Source organism: Megalobrama amblycephala, linkage group LG14, assembly GCF_018812025.1.
Source record: "Megalobrama amblycephala isolate DHTTF-2021 linkage group LG14, ASM1881202v1, whole genome shotgun sequence".
Classification (NCBI taxonomy): domain Eukaryota; kingdom Metazoa; phylum Chordata; class Actinopteri; order Cypriniformes; family Xenocyprididae; genus Megalobrama; species Megalobrama amblycephala.
This window is the reverse complement of record NC_063057.1, coordinates 50,604,980-50,620,983: the sequence shown is the minus strand read 5'-3', so window position 1 is coordinate 50,620,983 and position 16,004 is coordinate 50,604,980. Positions and strand designations below refer to the sequence as shown.

Here is a 16,004-nt window from a genome sequence, read left to right as displayed (position 1 = left end):
ATGGTAAACGAGTCTTCGAGTTCGACGAAGGTCATCAAAAATGAAAAGAGAAATAGAGAGAGAGAGAGAGAGAGCGAGAGAGCGAGAGAGAGAGCTTCCTTTGCTGTAATGTTAGGCCTCTAGTTGTCTCTAGTGTCTAATTGATTATTAAAAGTCACTGTTGCAGTGTAATGCATATTGCACTTTGTTCATGTTTAATATAATGTATATTTAACCATTGTTTAAGAATGTTGAATTTTCTATGAATATCTGATTACTGTACTGTATTTGTCTAAATACATTTACATTTGAATAATAAATCATCTGCTAGCTACAGCCATGGTAGGTCTCTGACTAAATACTGATACCTAGTGGTCAAAACCAATAGCAAAAATAATGGGTCAGTATTAGTAAATGTAAACAAAGATTTTGGTTGGCTTGTATGTTTGTTGCAGAATGCATGCGGTAGGGGGCCTGACTTCATTTTCTTTCATAGAGAAAATTGCTAGCGGCGCCCCTGAATACATTAATATACTTGTTTTATATGCAAAGATTTAAGGGTTAAAATCAGGGTAGAAAATCCATCCAACAATCTATACATCCACAAATAAACACCAAGGATATCTGTCAGGCTAGCCTCCTAAAGCTGGCAAGAAACAGGCATGATGATGAAACAGTTTACTGAACACGTCTGGCTGATGATGAATTCTGTGATGCGAGATGAGACCCACCGTTAAACGGCAGTTACCAGTATCACGATAGTTCAAGAGAGTGAATCAGACAGAGGATGTCCCTAGTAAAATGGTAATATATTTAAAATACATTTATTTCATATTAAGCATAGTTTAAATCCATATCTATAGTAAACATATTTACTGACATATCACTTGAGACTTACTGAAATACAAATTATAATTAAACTTTATTTCAAGTACTACTTGTGCACAATACACATATCTTAATATTAAGCTTAAAACTGTATTTTAATGTCATTTATGTGTGATCTTTATATAAAATATGTCTTTAAATGCAAAGTGTGCCTAAAGTATAATTGCAATAATTCCACTTTAGCACAATCAAATATACTTAAGTATGTCTTTAGTTGGACCTCAGCACTACTTCCGCACAGTTAAAGTGCATTAAGTACAAAATTAGTTTTTCCAATTTAGCAGACTTTAAGTAAACCAGTTTAGTATACCAAAAGTACAATTGCAAGGTATTTTTATTAAGTACATAATATGTAAATGTATTTGTAGTATACTTAGTATGAAATAAATGTATTTCAAATACATTTTAGTATATTTATTTTTCACTAGGGTTTGCTGCTGTTCATTTACCTTTTCATTACCATAAAAACTTTTAGTCAAGTTTTTTGCGACCTTGTTGACACATTGAGCATTTCATTGTCCGATGTTCATGCCATAGTTTTGAATATTCTAGAGGTGAAAAATAAATATACTAAGATGTATTTGAAATATTTAAAATATAACATATTTGAATTTATTTTATGCTAAGTATACTACAAATGCATTAACAAATTTATGTACTTAATATAAATACCCTGCAATTGTACTTTTAGTATACTAAATTGGTATACTTAAAGTCTGCTAAACTGGAACAAGTATTTTTGTGTTGAGGTATTAACACAAATATTAATATTAATATTAATATTAAGAATATTAAGAAATATGCATTTTGCATTAAAGAAGAAATCCAAATAAAGTTTAATTAGAATATTTATGTTAGTAAGTTTTAAGCAATATGTCAGTAAATATATTAATGGGTTTGTAGTTAGTATGAAATAAATGTAGGCCTATTTTAAATACATTTTGTTTTTGTTTTTTTCACTAGGGCTGATTCTGCATCTATTGCCTCTGACATTTTTTCTTACCCTCACAAACTCGGAAATGCTTAAGAAAATCCAGTTACCTAAACTCACAATTATGAGTTGTGCTGATGTTCACATGCATATAATCTCATAAATACATTCTTTCTGACATGACTTGAAGACACTGTAACTGTTGAAGCTAAACCCTGATCCCCATTTGCCTGCCCCAACATCCTATCATTGGTTGAACCAGAAGTTATATAGACCTCAATGACTGATCTATGTTTCAAGCACGCCATAAAACCAATGCCATCATGCTCACCAACAATTGGTTTTGCTGTACTTTTGCTAAACAACAGAACTCGCAGATTTTGGCACATTTGTCAGAAGGAAACTTTTAGAGTCTAGAAACTCATTGTAGCTAAAGAAACAGGTCTCACCATGTATTTCAAATCTGAGAATAATAAAATTATTTTTTAGATGATGCTATATAATTTCTTTTAGATGAGACTCTTTTTGTGCAAACCAAAGAAAATGTGAAACTGAAACATCTACTGTGTTTCTGCTAACAGGTCAAGTCAAGTCATCTACTTTATATAGCGCTTTTCACAATACATATTGTTTCAAAGCAGTTTCACAGTGACAATAGGAAAATTAATTGACAGAGATTGTCTTGGATTTACAGCAGCGCTAAGAACAAAAAAATTATTATCGAGCTAAAGTTGGTTTTTGATTGAATCACTTCCGGTGTAAAAATTGTTAATTATTACTTTAGGGGCCACTTAAATGACACCATTCCTACTGAAAACTGAATACCTTTAATGCATTCTTGCTTTTTGCTGTTCATTTACTTGTTTATCCTACAGGTTTGCGTGTTTGAGTGTGTATGTGTGCTGGTCCACATAATACAGAAAAATTAGCTGTGTCTGCGGATCTATGCAAACTAGAATAATTTTTTTAACGTTTTATCTATACATAGGGAAAGGAAAGGGAAGGAGGCTTTCGCAGGGGATAATTTAGTTGAGATGTCAGGGCTGCGTTATCGTCATGTCTAGATGCAGGTCCTTCATTCACCTGGATACAGCCTGGATCTGGCAGGCTGCGGCAAACCTCAGGATAAACAGAGAGAGACTAATATTAGCATAGATGGCAGTCATTTAATGATTTATACACCAGTAATAAAATGTTATACTCAATTTTTAAATTTATCGGGAGCTAATGGAGGGATCTCAAAAGGGTGGTAGCATGATCAAATTTCCTCTTTCCCTTCAGGAATCTTGCCGCAGCATTTTGAACAACATGTAAGCATGCTGTTTGGGAATTTGATATACCAAAATAAAGGGAATTGCAATAGTCCAGACATGGGGTAATAAAAGCATGGATAGCAGTCTCCAAAGAACGCTTGGGGAGACAAGATTTGATTTTTGATAGAGAGCGAAGATAGAAGAAACTAGATCCAATGACTGCACTAATTTGCTTATCGAATTTAAGAGAACCAGTGGCGTAGCATCTGGGGATGCAGGGTTTGCACATGCATATAGGCCCTGGCGGACTGGGGGCCCGCTATTACAGGCTTAACCCAAAAGTGTACTTCGGGCATCTGCGCACCGTCCGCATTGCGTAATTTTCGTTACCAGGAGGGTTCACAGACGTCCGCACTCCTCGTCTGCGTGCAGCCCAATTTTTGTGATGGCATGGACAGTGTGTGTACTGTACAACAGCCCATGTGAGAGTGAATTGAATGATTAAAAACAAAGGTCCACTAAATAGAGTGCAGTGCACATGCCGAACACGTCTTTCTGCAGCCAAATACTTTCAAAGGCTTGCACACGCATCAGTGCGCGAGACAGAACCTCTGCACGTATGTTCAGAAAAATAAAGTATAATAGAAGTAATGTTGTCAACTTGCTATAGCCTATCTGAAATGTAGGCCTACTAAAATCATTAAGATGCTGAATAAATGGTCCATAAAATGGTCCATGCCATGTCTTAGCGATGATCTGTTGTATTTGACTGGTATTTGCTTTTCTGTCATAGTGGGTTTCTGAAACTTATGCATGCAGTAATGTAAGTAGTACAGAATTTTAAATGAGTCATATTGTTTTTTGAAAAAACAGCTACATCTGCACATTTTAAGATACTGCACTCGTACACTCGCTGGGGTGGATACTTCCCTTTCGTGGGAACTATTGACGCTGCGTGGTAACGCATTGGGAACCTTCTGCGTGATGTCGTCACTGAAGCACTCATGTATCTAGCCAATCGCGAAGCGAGACGTCAGAGACGGGTGACGTCACGGACCAGGAAACTATAAAGCACACTCGGATGCAGAGCACGCCAGCTTCTGTGTCTTCAGCAAGCGCTCTGTTATCTTGTGTGTCTTATTTGGTGTTGTTTGTCCTGCTTATATTTTGGAAAACATTATCTCTTCGTCTGAGGACAAGAGTGTTACTGTGCACCACACATATATATACATATAGTGAATAAGACACGAGTGAAATGGCGGAAGGCAGACAATTTAAAAAGTGTGTTCACCCATGCACACGGTTTATTCCAGATGGGGACACTCACGAGATGTGTGTTGTCTGCCTGGGGGTTGAGCATGCACAGGCAGCTCTTGAGGGGGCTGTCTGTGTTCATTGCGAGAAGCTCACCCTCAGAGTTTTAAGATCACGCCGGGCACTCTTTCATGATAAAGAGGGTGCCCCGGTCGGCGTTCCCTGCGGATCGGGTCCCGCTGTTGCTGAGGCGCAGCGGCGGCTTCATTCGTGGGGTTCGCAAATGGAGCTGGCAGAGGGGGTTGAGACGGGCCCAGCCTTATCTCGCCCTTTACCTGCCAGCCCCAGTGCCTTTTCTCAGGCGGCGGAAGCACGCGCTGCGGTTTCTTCCCCCCAGAGAGAGGCACCCGCGCTTCATCTCTCTTCCTCTGAGGAGGTTGATGTGATGAGCGTGGGGGAAGAGGAACCGCCATCCTCTTCCCCAGCACATGAGGAGCTCCTGGAGGTAGTGACCAGGGCTGTGGCCAAATTAAAAATTGACTGGCCAGCAGAGCGGGCAGATGCTAGACCAAAGAGTAAGATGGATGAGCGCTTTCTGCCCGCTCGGTCACTACCTCAGCGTCGGGGTTTGCCCTTCTTTCCGGACCTCCACACCGAGGTCTCGAGGTCTTGGAAGAAGCCGGCATCATATCGCGTCTTCAGCCCCCAGACCTCAATGTATAGTAACATCGTGGGGCTGAAGCAGCAAGGCTATGCGGCGATGCCTCGGGTGGAAGAGACGCTTGCGGGCTATCTCTCCCCCGAGTCTGCATCGTCGCTGAAAACCCCGACGTTGCCCACCAAGCCATTAAAAACTACATCAGGCTTGGTGGGCAAGGCTTATGCGGCAGCAGGTCAGGCAGCGGCATGTCTACATACCATGTCGCTCCTACAGGCATATCAAGCCGACCTGCTGGGGGAAGTGGAGAATAGCGGGGAGGCCACGTATGAGTGCATCCAGGAAATCAGGATGGCAACTGACCTGGCTCTCCGTGCCACCAAAGAGACGGCAAAAGAAATCGGCCGCTCTATGGCAGCATTGGTGGCTACGGAGAGGCACTTGTGGCTGAACCTCTCGGACATAAGGGAGCGTGACAAAGCCTCCCTTATGGACGCGCCGCTGTCTCCTGCGGGCCTCTTCGGCGACGCCGTTACAACAGTCGTCGAGAGGTTCCAGGAGGCTAAGAAACAATCTGCGGCGTTCCAGAGGTTCATCCCCCGCAAACCAAAAATCCCTCCCCCCGAGGCTGATGAGCGGGATCAGCCTCGGCCGTCAACGAGCTCCTCAGCGCACCACAGAGCGCAACAAAAGATCAGCGTGGCCGCCCGTGCTCCCCCGCAGAGAGCTTGGGGATCGGGTCGGCCCGCTCAGCCAAAGCCTTCTAGGGGCAGAACGGACCTGCGCGCCGTTATCCTGGCCCGGAAGGCTTCGAAGCGGTCCTGATGTCTGTGGGTCAGGAACCGATGAGGGCGGCCCCCTCCGAAGGGAGTCGGCGAAAAATACATCTAAAAGCCACTCCCCTTCGGCGCCCTCAGGGGATTGTTATGCCAACCCTGCCACCCAGTGTGCGTCAGGGCGCAGTGGTCTCCACCGACCCTCCGAGGAGGGCCGGACACTTGATTCGATTGTTCTCTGCCGGTGCGCCGCTTCAGAGCGTCGAATCAGGTGCTCAAAAAACACCAGAGGCCAGTCTCGAGAGACTGGTTCCCTTAGTAAATTTTCTGGCAGAATGGAAACTTCTTCCGAATATATCAAAATGGGTGCTGCTCACTATAAAAGAGGGTTACAAGATCCAGTTCGGGTCTCGCCCGCCCAGATTCAACGGGGTTCTTCCCACAGTGGTAACCCCCGAGCAGTCTCTGGTTATGGAACAAGAAGTTGCGACACTTTTGCGAAAAGGAGCTATAGAAAGGGTTCCTCCTCCCAGCAATCAGTCAGGGTTCTACAGCCGTTACTTCATTGTTCCAAAGAAGGATGGAGGTCTACGACCTATTATAGATTTACGTGTGCTAAATCGCTCAATACAAAAGCTCAAGTTCAAGATGCTGACACTTAAACAGATTATACCACAGATCAGGTCCGAGGACTGGTTTGTGGCAATAGACCTGAAAGATGCTTACTTTCATGTGTCCATCCATCCTTCTCACAGGAAGTTCCTCAGGTTTGCTTTCGGGGGCGAAGCTTACCAGTACAGGGTTCTTCCGTTCGGCCTATCATTATCACCCCGCACATTCACGAAATGCGTGGACGCAGCTCTGGCTCCGCTGAGGATCCAGGGCATTCGCATACTGAACTATATCGACGATTGGTTGATTCTAGCTCGGTCAGAGCAACTAGCAGTTCAGCATCGAGATGCTGTTCTGTCCCATATGAAGAGGCTTGGGCTGAGGCTCAATGCCAAAAAGAGTGTGCTAGTTCCAGCTCAATCCACCAACTATCTGGGTGTAGTGTGGGACTCCACCACGATGCGGGCACATTTGTCTCCCGCTCGGGTGAGTGCCATTCTTATGGCTATGAAAGGGGTGAAGTTAGGCCAGTCACTCACTGTAAAACAGTTCCAGAAACTGCTGGGTCTGATGGCAGCTGCGTCCAACGTGATACCTTTTGGCCTTCTGCACATGAGGCCCCTACAGTGGTGGCTCAGGACCAGGGGGTTCTCCCCGAGGGGAAATCCCTTTCGCATGATCAAAGTCTCAAAACGATGTCTTCGTTCTCTGACCATGTGGAAAGACCCCCGGTTCCTGTCCCAGGGACCCGTGTTGGGGGCCCCTACTCGTCGAGTAATGCTTACGACGGACGCCTCCCTCACGGGCTGGGGAGCGATCATGAGTGGTCGCTCAGCTCAGGGTCTTTGGGAAGACCATCAGCTCTCTTGGCACATAAATCGGCTAGAGATGATGGCAGTGTTCCTAGCTCTGAAACACTTTCTCCCAGACCTGAGAGGTTACCATGTGTTGGTTCGTACGGACAACACTGCAGTGGTTGCATATATAAACCATCAGGGGGGTCTGCGGTCTCGCCGACTATATTACTTGGCCCGTCAGATCCTCCTGTGGTCCCAAGGGAAGCTGCTCTCGCTGAGGGCAGCTTACATCCCGGGACATCAAAACGTGGGAGCAGATGCCCTGTCGAGGCAGGGGCCAAGGCCTGGGGAGTGGAGACTCCACCCAGAAGTGGTGAGTCTCCTATGGAAAAATTTCGGTCGAGCGGAAGTCGACCTGTTTGCCTCGGGAGAGTCAACCCAGTGTCCGCTCTGGTACTCCCTAACACATCCAGCACCTCTGGGTTTGGATGCTATGGTACAGACGTGGCCGAGGCTGCGCCTGTACGCATTTCCCCCGATCGCCCTGCTCCCGGGAGTTCTGGAAAAAGTACGCCGAGAAGGGGCCAATCTAATACTGGTAGCCCCATTCTGGCCAACCAGGATATGGTTCTCAGACCTAGTGTCGTTACTCAACGGCTCCCCAATGGAGCTTCCTCTCAGACAGGACCTCCTGTCTCAAGCGGGCGGCATGATTATACATCCCCGCCCAGAACGACTGAAACTATGGGCCTGGCCTCTGAGGGGGCCAGACTCATAGATGCTGGTCTCCCAACCGAGGTTGTGGAGACCATTCTTAACTCCAGAGCTCCCGCCACGAGGAAGCTGTATGCCTACAAATGGAATTTGTTTTCTACCTGGTGTAGACACAATAATACGGACCCTGTCCTTTCTTCTGTTAGCTTTGTGCTAAAATTCCTCCAGAAAAAATTCTCGGAGGGCCTATCTCACTCAACCTTAAAGGTTTATGTTGCAGCAATTTCAGCATATCATGCTCCTCTTGAGGGGAATATCTCGGTAGGTCGAGACCCCCTCGTCACACGCTTCCTCCGTGGCACACTGAGGTTGAGGCCTCCAGTGCGCACAAGGGTGCCAACCTGGGACTTGGCTGTGGTCTTACAAGGGTTAGCTGAGGCTCCCTTTGAACCATTAGAGGAGGTTCCTGAGAGGTTCCTCACTCTGAAAACGATTCTTTTATTAGCTATCACTTCTCTGAAGCGGATAGGAGATTTACAAGCACTTTCTGTTGCTCCCTCTTTCCTTGAATTTGCTCCAGGAATGGTGAAAGCATTCCTGTATCCTAAACCGGGGTATGTCCCAAAGGTCCCTACCAATGTCCCAGGCCCCATTATGCTTCAGTCTTTCTATCCTCCTCCATTTGAATCTGCGGATCAGGAAAAATTGAATCTGTTATGCCCGGTAAGGGCTTTGGATACTTATGTCCACAGAGCTGCCCTGTGGCGTAAGTCAGATCAGTTGTTTGTCTGTTATGGGTCCCCTAAAAAAGGGGGCCCAGCATCAAAACAGAGAATGAGCAAGTGGGTGGTCGAGGCCATCTCACTTGCATACGAAGCGGCCGGACAGCCCTCTCCCTTGAATGTTCGCGCCCATTCTACCAGGGGTATGGCGGCATCAAAAGCTCTGATGTCAGGAGTCTCCATGAGTGACATATGTGATGCAGCTGGATGGTCATGCCAGCACACATTTATTAAATATTATAACCTTGATGTTGGCTCCACTCCGGGGTCTTCTGTCCTGTCAAGATAACCTTGGCAAGTGTTTGAGCTACGGCTCAGTTGGGATTGCGTTCCCAATGCGTTACCACGCAGCGTCGATAGTTCCCACGAAAGGGAACGTCTCAGGTTACAGATGTAACCCTGGTTCCCTGAGTAGGGAACGAGACGCTGCGTCTCTTGCCGTACCCCTGCACACTTGCAAGTGCTTGCTTCAGACTTACTTAGAAGCTGGCGTGCTCTGCATCCGAGTGTGCTTTATAGTTTCCTGGTCCGTGACGTCACCCGTCTCTGACGTCTCGCTTCGCGATTGGCTAGATACATGAGTGCTTCAGTGACGACATCACGCAGAAGGTTCCCAATGCGTTACCACGCAGCGTCTCGTTCCCTACTCAGGGAACCAGGGTTACATCTGTAACCTGAGACGTTTTTATTCAACGAAATAAAATGCACATAAAACATGATGGAAACATATTTAGAGAAGAAACTTCTATTTATTAGGAATAAAACATGCATTAAAAAAAGTTTCATAACTGGAATAATCTTCAGACTCATCAAATCTGAAATGATGTTATGATCATTCTAAAATTCCAAAGCCAGAGTCGAATTGCTGAAAAGCCATTTTTTGACATTTTTTGAAATAGATCCACAATGCAAAGTCATAATGATGAGGAGAGCATATAGGGTACTGTAGTGCTGTTGTTCCTAGAACAGTTTTTACCATTTTTGTCTACATGTTTTAAAGTGATAATATCTTATTCATATTAAAGTCCTGGGACTCTTTCGCATAAGACACATCTGCCCCCCCTGCAGAAAGTTCATGCAGAGGAACATGCAGGCTTTTATAAAATGGAAAGATCCGGTCCTTGAAATGAAAGGATGAGCGACATGGCCTCATTACATCAATAAATTATTATATTTTTGTTGCTTTTTATTTTATTAAACCTTGCAAAGTATATGTTTTTACCATTTGGTAAAATAAGTAAACCCTGTGAAACCATGGTTTACAGTTACTTTTGAATAGCAAAGGGGGTTTTAGGCACTGCTCCATGTTGTGCCTAACAATGCCCCCTTAGCTGTTCTAGAATCACTGTGTTAACCATGTCTTATTGGGTTTATTGCTTTAATATATAAGGAAATTACTAAGCAACTGTTGTTTGCTGTGTTGTGTTATGTAGGCTTGTATTTGTCCACAAGACTCAGAAGGGCTGATCTTCCATTACTGGGCACTGTTTGATGGTCATGCTGGTTCAGGAGCAGCAGTGGTGGCTTCCAGACTTCTACACCAACACATTGTGGAGCAGCTCCAAGGTGTACTGGAGGTCCTATCTAACCTGACGTCTCTTCCACCAACTGTATTGGGTGATGAACCCAGTCACCACCCATCCCCATGCACACATCGGGCCCTCACCCGGGCTGCATCCCTACGTGGGGCCACTGGTGCACCTGGCTCCCCCTGCACCCCTCCTACACGGTTCTTTGTGGAGAAGAAGATCCATCATGAAAGCCTTGTGATTGGTGCCTTGGAGAATGCCTTCAAGGATATGGTGAGGTCCAACTCCACAAAATTACTGGATATGGTTTGAGTTACATGAGTTTTCCTGTTCCAATGGTATTAGACAGGAGAGAATGAAAAAGCTGTATAAAAGAAATTTTAATGCAGAATGTCTATTTATACTTGGTGCAAATAGCCCGCCTTGTGGCAGAGGCTATTTACACTAATTCCGCACACCATTTTCTGACTGACCCAGACAAAATTACAAAAGAAACCCATCAGATAACAGGAGCAGTGGCGTGGTGGTGACTTTTTCCAAACTCAGTGTTGAACGGGTATTTAATAGGCCTATAATTGAAATTGCATTTGGTGTAGGGTTAGGGGTAGGTGTTGGGGAGGTGCATTAGGAGCAGGGACAAGTAATGTCCCAATAAGGCAGCATCCATTTATGATTTTAATAAATAAAAACCTATACAGTATATTAAATATGTTGTTATTATTGAATATTGTTTTATAATATACTACAATTCACTGAGGTAATCACACATCTTTACACTTAGTTTAAATTACATTTAACACTATTTGCACCTAGTGCAAAGAAAATATGGTAACACTTTTCTTAAAACCTTTATATATAATGCATTATAAAAATATTTTAAAATATTTTAATTATGTCCTTGTAATAGTAATGCATTGTATGGTCTCATCAATAATTGTAACCACAATTATAATAAACCTTTAGAAAGTATATTACAGTAAAAACAACCAATTTCAGATGTAACAAGGAAATATGCAAATATTAAAATGCATTTTAACTTTGATCACAATTATTTATGAAAAGACAATGCATTATAACATACATTATGAATACATTTATAGTGCATTATACATAAACTGGCGGTTTCCCGTACAGTGTTTAAATTAAGACACGTGTAAGCCTTAATCTAGAATAGTGGATCATAGTTGGCTTTCTGAAACACAGATTAAGTACAGATTATTAACACTTGGGCTATGAAGTCTTGAACTAAAATAAACCAACTATGCTAATCCGAAGCACGATCAAGGTTGCCAATAAAACATGGAATGAACCAAGAAAAGCTTAAAATTATATGGAACTGAGAAGCAAATCCAAGGAAAATAAAGGCAGCAAAAAAGACTGCAATCAAAAAATCTTTACTAAACAAGACAAAACTCCTTTTAAGCAAATAGCAAAAAATCAAAGAAAAGAAATGCCCGGAAATCTATTTGTAATTAATTTAATGCAAATGAACACATCTACAAGAACAATACTACAACTTCAGGTAAGAATCATCAGCTTTATTACCTTACTGTTTGTGAAATCTGTGGGTTGACATTACTATAGTATTTAATACAGGTCTTGTGGAAGAATATAAAAATAAACCTCAAAAAACTGCTGTTGACGCCTGAAGAGAGAGGTTTAAGACTGGCAGTGGAACTGGAAATAAAGATACTGACCAGTTGGATGAATTACTGACAGGAGTAATGGAGAGCCAGCAACCTTTGGAGAAAATACCAGATGATGACCATGATGACTACTTCAGGACTAAATTGAGGCTTAAATTAAACCTACCAGGAGGCAGGTTTAACTTAATATTATGTTTCAAAGAAGAATACACATTATATTGATATACTGAGATATATATTGTATACAGTCATGTGAAAAAGTTAGGACACCCTATTGAATTCCATGGTTTTCCATATCAGGACATAATAAAAAAATTATCTAGTGCTTGGCAGGTCTTAAAATTTGGAAAATAAAACCTCAGATGAACAATAACATATAACATGTCAACATGTCATTATTTATTTAACAAAAATAAAGCCAAGATGGAAAAACCATGGGTGACAAAGTTAGGACACCCTATGATTAATTGCCTGTAGATCCACTTTTAGCAGCAATAACTTGAAGTAATAATTTTCTGTATGACTTTATCAGTCTCTCATATCATTCTGGAGGAATTCTGGCCCACTCTTCTTTACAACGTTGCTTCAGTTTATTGAGGTTTGTGGGCATTTGTTAATGCACAGCTCACGCCACAACATTTCAGTCAGGATGAGGTCTGGACTTTGACTGGGCCATTGCAACACCTTTATTCTTTTCTTTTTCAGCCATTCTGTTGTAGATTTGCTGGTGTTCTTAGGATGATTGTCCAGTTGCATGACTCAATTTTGGCTAAGCTTTAGCTGCTGGACAGATGGCCTCACATTTCACTCTAGAAAACTTTGGTATACAGAGGAGTTCATGGTCAGCTTATTAGCTGTGAGGTGCCCAAGGCCCATGGCTACAAAACAAGCCCAAAATCATCACCCCTTCACCAGCATGCTTGACTTTTGGTATGAGGTGTTTGTGCTGATATTCTCTTTTGGTTTTCACCAAACGTGGCACTATGCATTATGGCCAAGCATTTCCACTTTGGTCTCATCTGTCCAAAGGACATTGTTCTAGAAGTCTTATGGTTTGTTCAGATGCAACTTGGCAAACCTAAGCCGTGCTGCCATGTTTTTTTTGTTTGTTTGTTTTTTAGAGAGAAGATGCTTTCTCCTGGCAAAGCTTCCAAACATGCCATACTTGTCCCATCTTTTTCTAATTGTACTGTCTTGAACTTTATCATTTAACATGTTAACTGAGGCCTGTAGAGTCTGAGGTGTAGTTCTTGGGTTGTCTGCAATTTCTCTGAGCAGTGCACTGTCTGATCTTGGGGTGAATTTGCTGGGACTTCCACTCATGGAAAGATTTGTGTCTGTTTTGAATGTCTTCCACTTCCACTAATTTTCCTCACTGTAGAATGATGATGGATTTCAAATTGTTTGGAAATAACCTTGTAACCCTTCTCAGATTGACGGCAGCAACAATTGCTTCTCTAAGATCGTTGCTGATGTCTTTCTTCCTTGGCATTGTGTTAACACACATCTGAAGGCTCCAGACACTCAAACTGCCAGAACTTCATCTTTTATAGAGGTGATCACAATTGCTGGTGATCAGTTAATCAAAGACATTTGATTAGCAGTGCCTGACCATTACTTAACCTCTTAATTCCTATGTTAACAGTAATGGTGTCCTAAGTTTGTCACCCTTGGCTTTTCCATTTTGGCTTTTTTTTTTTTTTTTTTTGCTAAATAAATAATGACACAGTTTGATATGTCATGTGTTGTTCATCTGAGGTTTTATTTTCCAAATTTTAAGGCCTGCCAAGGACCAGATAATTTTTTTTATTATGCCCTGATACAGAAAACCATGAAATTCAATGGGGTGTCCTAACTTTTTCACATGACTGTATATTGACTCCTGGTAGGTTTAATTCAAGCAATTTAGCCCTGGAGTAGCTCTAGTCTACCTCCAGGAAATTATCTTTTTAAGATCTGGACTAAACTAAGATTAGGACTATCTAAAACCATGACATAGCATATTTATTTTAATCTGGTTATTTTAACCTGAAAGGCCATTTTAGTCTAGGACTCAGCTTTAACCTCTGTCTGGGAACTGCCCAAAAATAAATATAAAAATGTAAGTGTGTAGTCAATATAAGGGGGAAACAGTCAGATATAGGCAAAAAGAGGAGGCAGTGCATCTAATGGCCTATTACCCTGTCAGTGTGATGCCGGCAACGAGTCAAAGTGATAGAAATGGTTGGATAAAAAATTAAAAATAAACTCACTCACTCATAAAATGAACCTCTCACTAAACCTCTTGTTCTCCTGATCATGTACAAATCAAACTTGAACTTCAAATTACCTTATTTTTAATCGCTGAACACATGCAGATGTACATCTGGCAGAGATCTACATTGTCTAATAATAATTTAGCCTGAGGATGGCACTGAAATTATGATTTATAGGCTCTAATACACACACATAAAATGTTGTCTTAGAAATACCTTAATGTAGTTCTGTCATGACAACTCTCAAAGAGACTGGCATGGTAATGAATATGGCAATGTTAATGTATTTGGTCTTGGTGGAATATATGTGCTACGCTGCTGCTGCTGCTGCAGAGTAAGTACCGAGACTTGCTACTGCCAATACATTCACAGACATTGCTCTGAGCAGGGTTGGGCAAAAATACATCAAAATGTATTTTAAAATAAAATACAAAATACCTTAATTTTAAATGTATCAAAATAAACTACAAAATACAGCAGCCAAACCATGTATCAAAATAAAATACTGTATTTTTGTATTTTAAAAATACTTTTACAAGGGAGCATGAAATTTCTTCACAAACCTTCCATCAATTGGCCTATTTGATCTATCCCTTCACCATTACACTGACTCAGTTGATTAAGTAAACAATGTTTGATAGCAACAGCTTTTCTCTGCCAGAGTCAATTAATAAATCTGACATATGCAACCAGTTAAAGGCACAAATATGTAGGGTTTTTAGATTAAAATATCCAAAAACTACTAGAACAGTGTATATATTTTGTTGACTTGTGTACTTACATTATCCCAAATGTTTCCAAGAATGTTTAAATCCAGAGAAATGTGCAATTTTAACCAGGACATGGACCTTGTCCGTGTGTCGCCTATCAATCACGTCATACCAGCGTTACCCTCGATTTCTGGTTTTATTTTGTAGAAACCATGGAAACACCAAATACGCATTATATTCCTCATCTGTCTAATAAACAAATTATAGGTTTTATTAGACAGATGAGGAACTGTTTGTATTCATTCATCAACAGAAAACTATGTTATGTGTTTAAATCTCGTTTTCTTGATTTACTGCGAGTACCATGTTTTACCATGACTATTTGATCTAGTTTACTGCAGTGTGCAACAAGTGCCTCATAGCAGCCGCCGAGTGAAAGCACAGAGTTGCATTATAACAACTTTCAACACACAAATGTATCTAATATGATAAACAGCGCTGCATTACCCAACATAAGCTAGAGCAAAAGAAAGCAGAAGTGGCGACTATGGCATAATAAAAGTTCTGCTGCTCTCGAGACGTTTCGCGCTTGTCTCTCATTATCAATCTCTCCAGCGGTCTCGTTCAGCTCCCACAACACTCAGTCCTGCTCTGCTTCATACTACAGTAACGTTAATAATCTCATCCATAAACATGATTTCTGCCCGAGTCCTATCCCGATTCTTTTCCACTGGCTGTAGACATGAAAACAACACCTCCCATGATTCCACAAAATGAAGGACTGAATAAGTGACCTCTAGTGGCTGGATTCAACACATCAAATATTCACATATCCCTGTGATCACCCAGATGAAGGTTAGTTTTAAAGTAACCAACAGTTTAATTTTTAACAGTTTGCGAATGACTTATAATTGTATCCTAATTTAGTTACTTGATGTTTGGTAACGAAGGGCCTACTTTGCATCAGAAACACGGGCTCAATGACAAACAAGTCATTTATAAGAAGACAACTGATGGCTCCTTTATTCATAGCAACTAGATTCTAACTAATTAATCAATTGATTGTTAATTATAAATATAGGGGGCTGCAGCTCGGTATAATTTTTTAAAAGAAAATTATGTAAATTAAACTATTTAGCCTAGGCTACTAAAAACGAATACCAAAACTTAACATCTGTTCTGAACAAGTCTGGGCAAACCACTGAGTAAGCACCAATCAC

General features: G+C 41.8%; 1 protein-coding gene across 4 annotated transcripts in view; it reads left to right on the top strand.

Moving 5' to 3' along the window:
• LOC125245989 (protein phosphatase 1H-like) overlaps positions 1 to 16,004 on the top strand; it is a 177,180-nt gene that overhangs the window by 59,536 nt on the left and 101,640 nt on the right. For all 4 annotated transcript variants that reach the window (XR_007179666.1, XM_048156814.1, XM_048156813.1 and 1 more), the window contains exon 3: positions 10,078 to 10,446. Coding sequence is in view for 3 of the 4 variants with exons in the window: in XM_048156814.1 (XP_048012771.1) it covers positions 10,078 to 10,446 (369 nt within the window). In the remaining variant the exon portion in view is untranslated. The remainder of the gene's footprint in view (positions 1 to 10,077; positions 10,447 to 16,004) is intronic.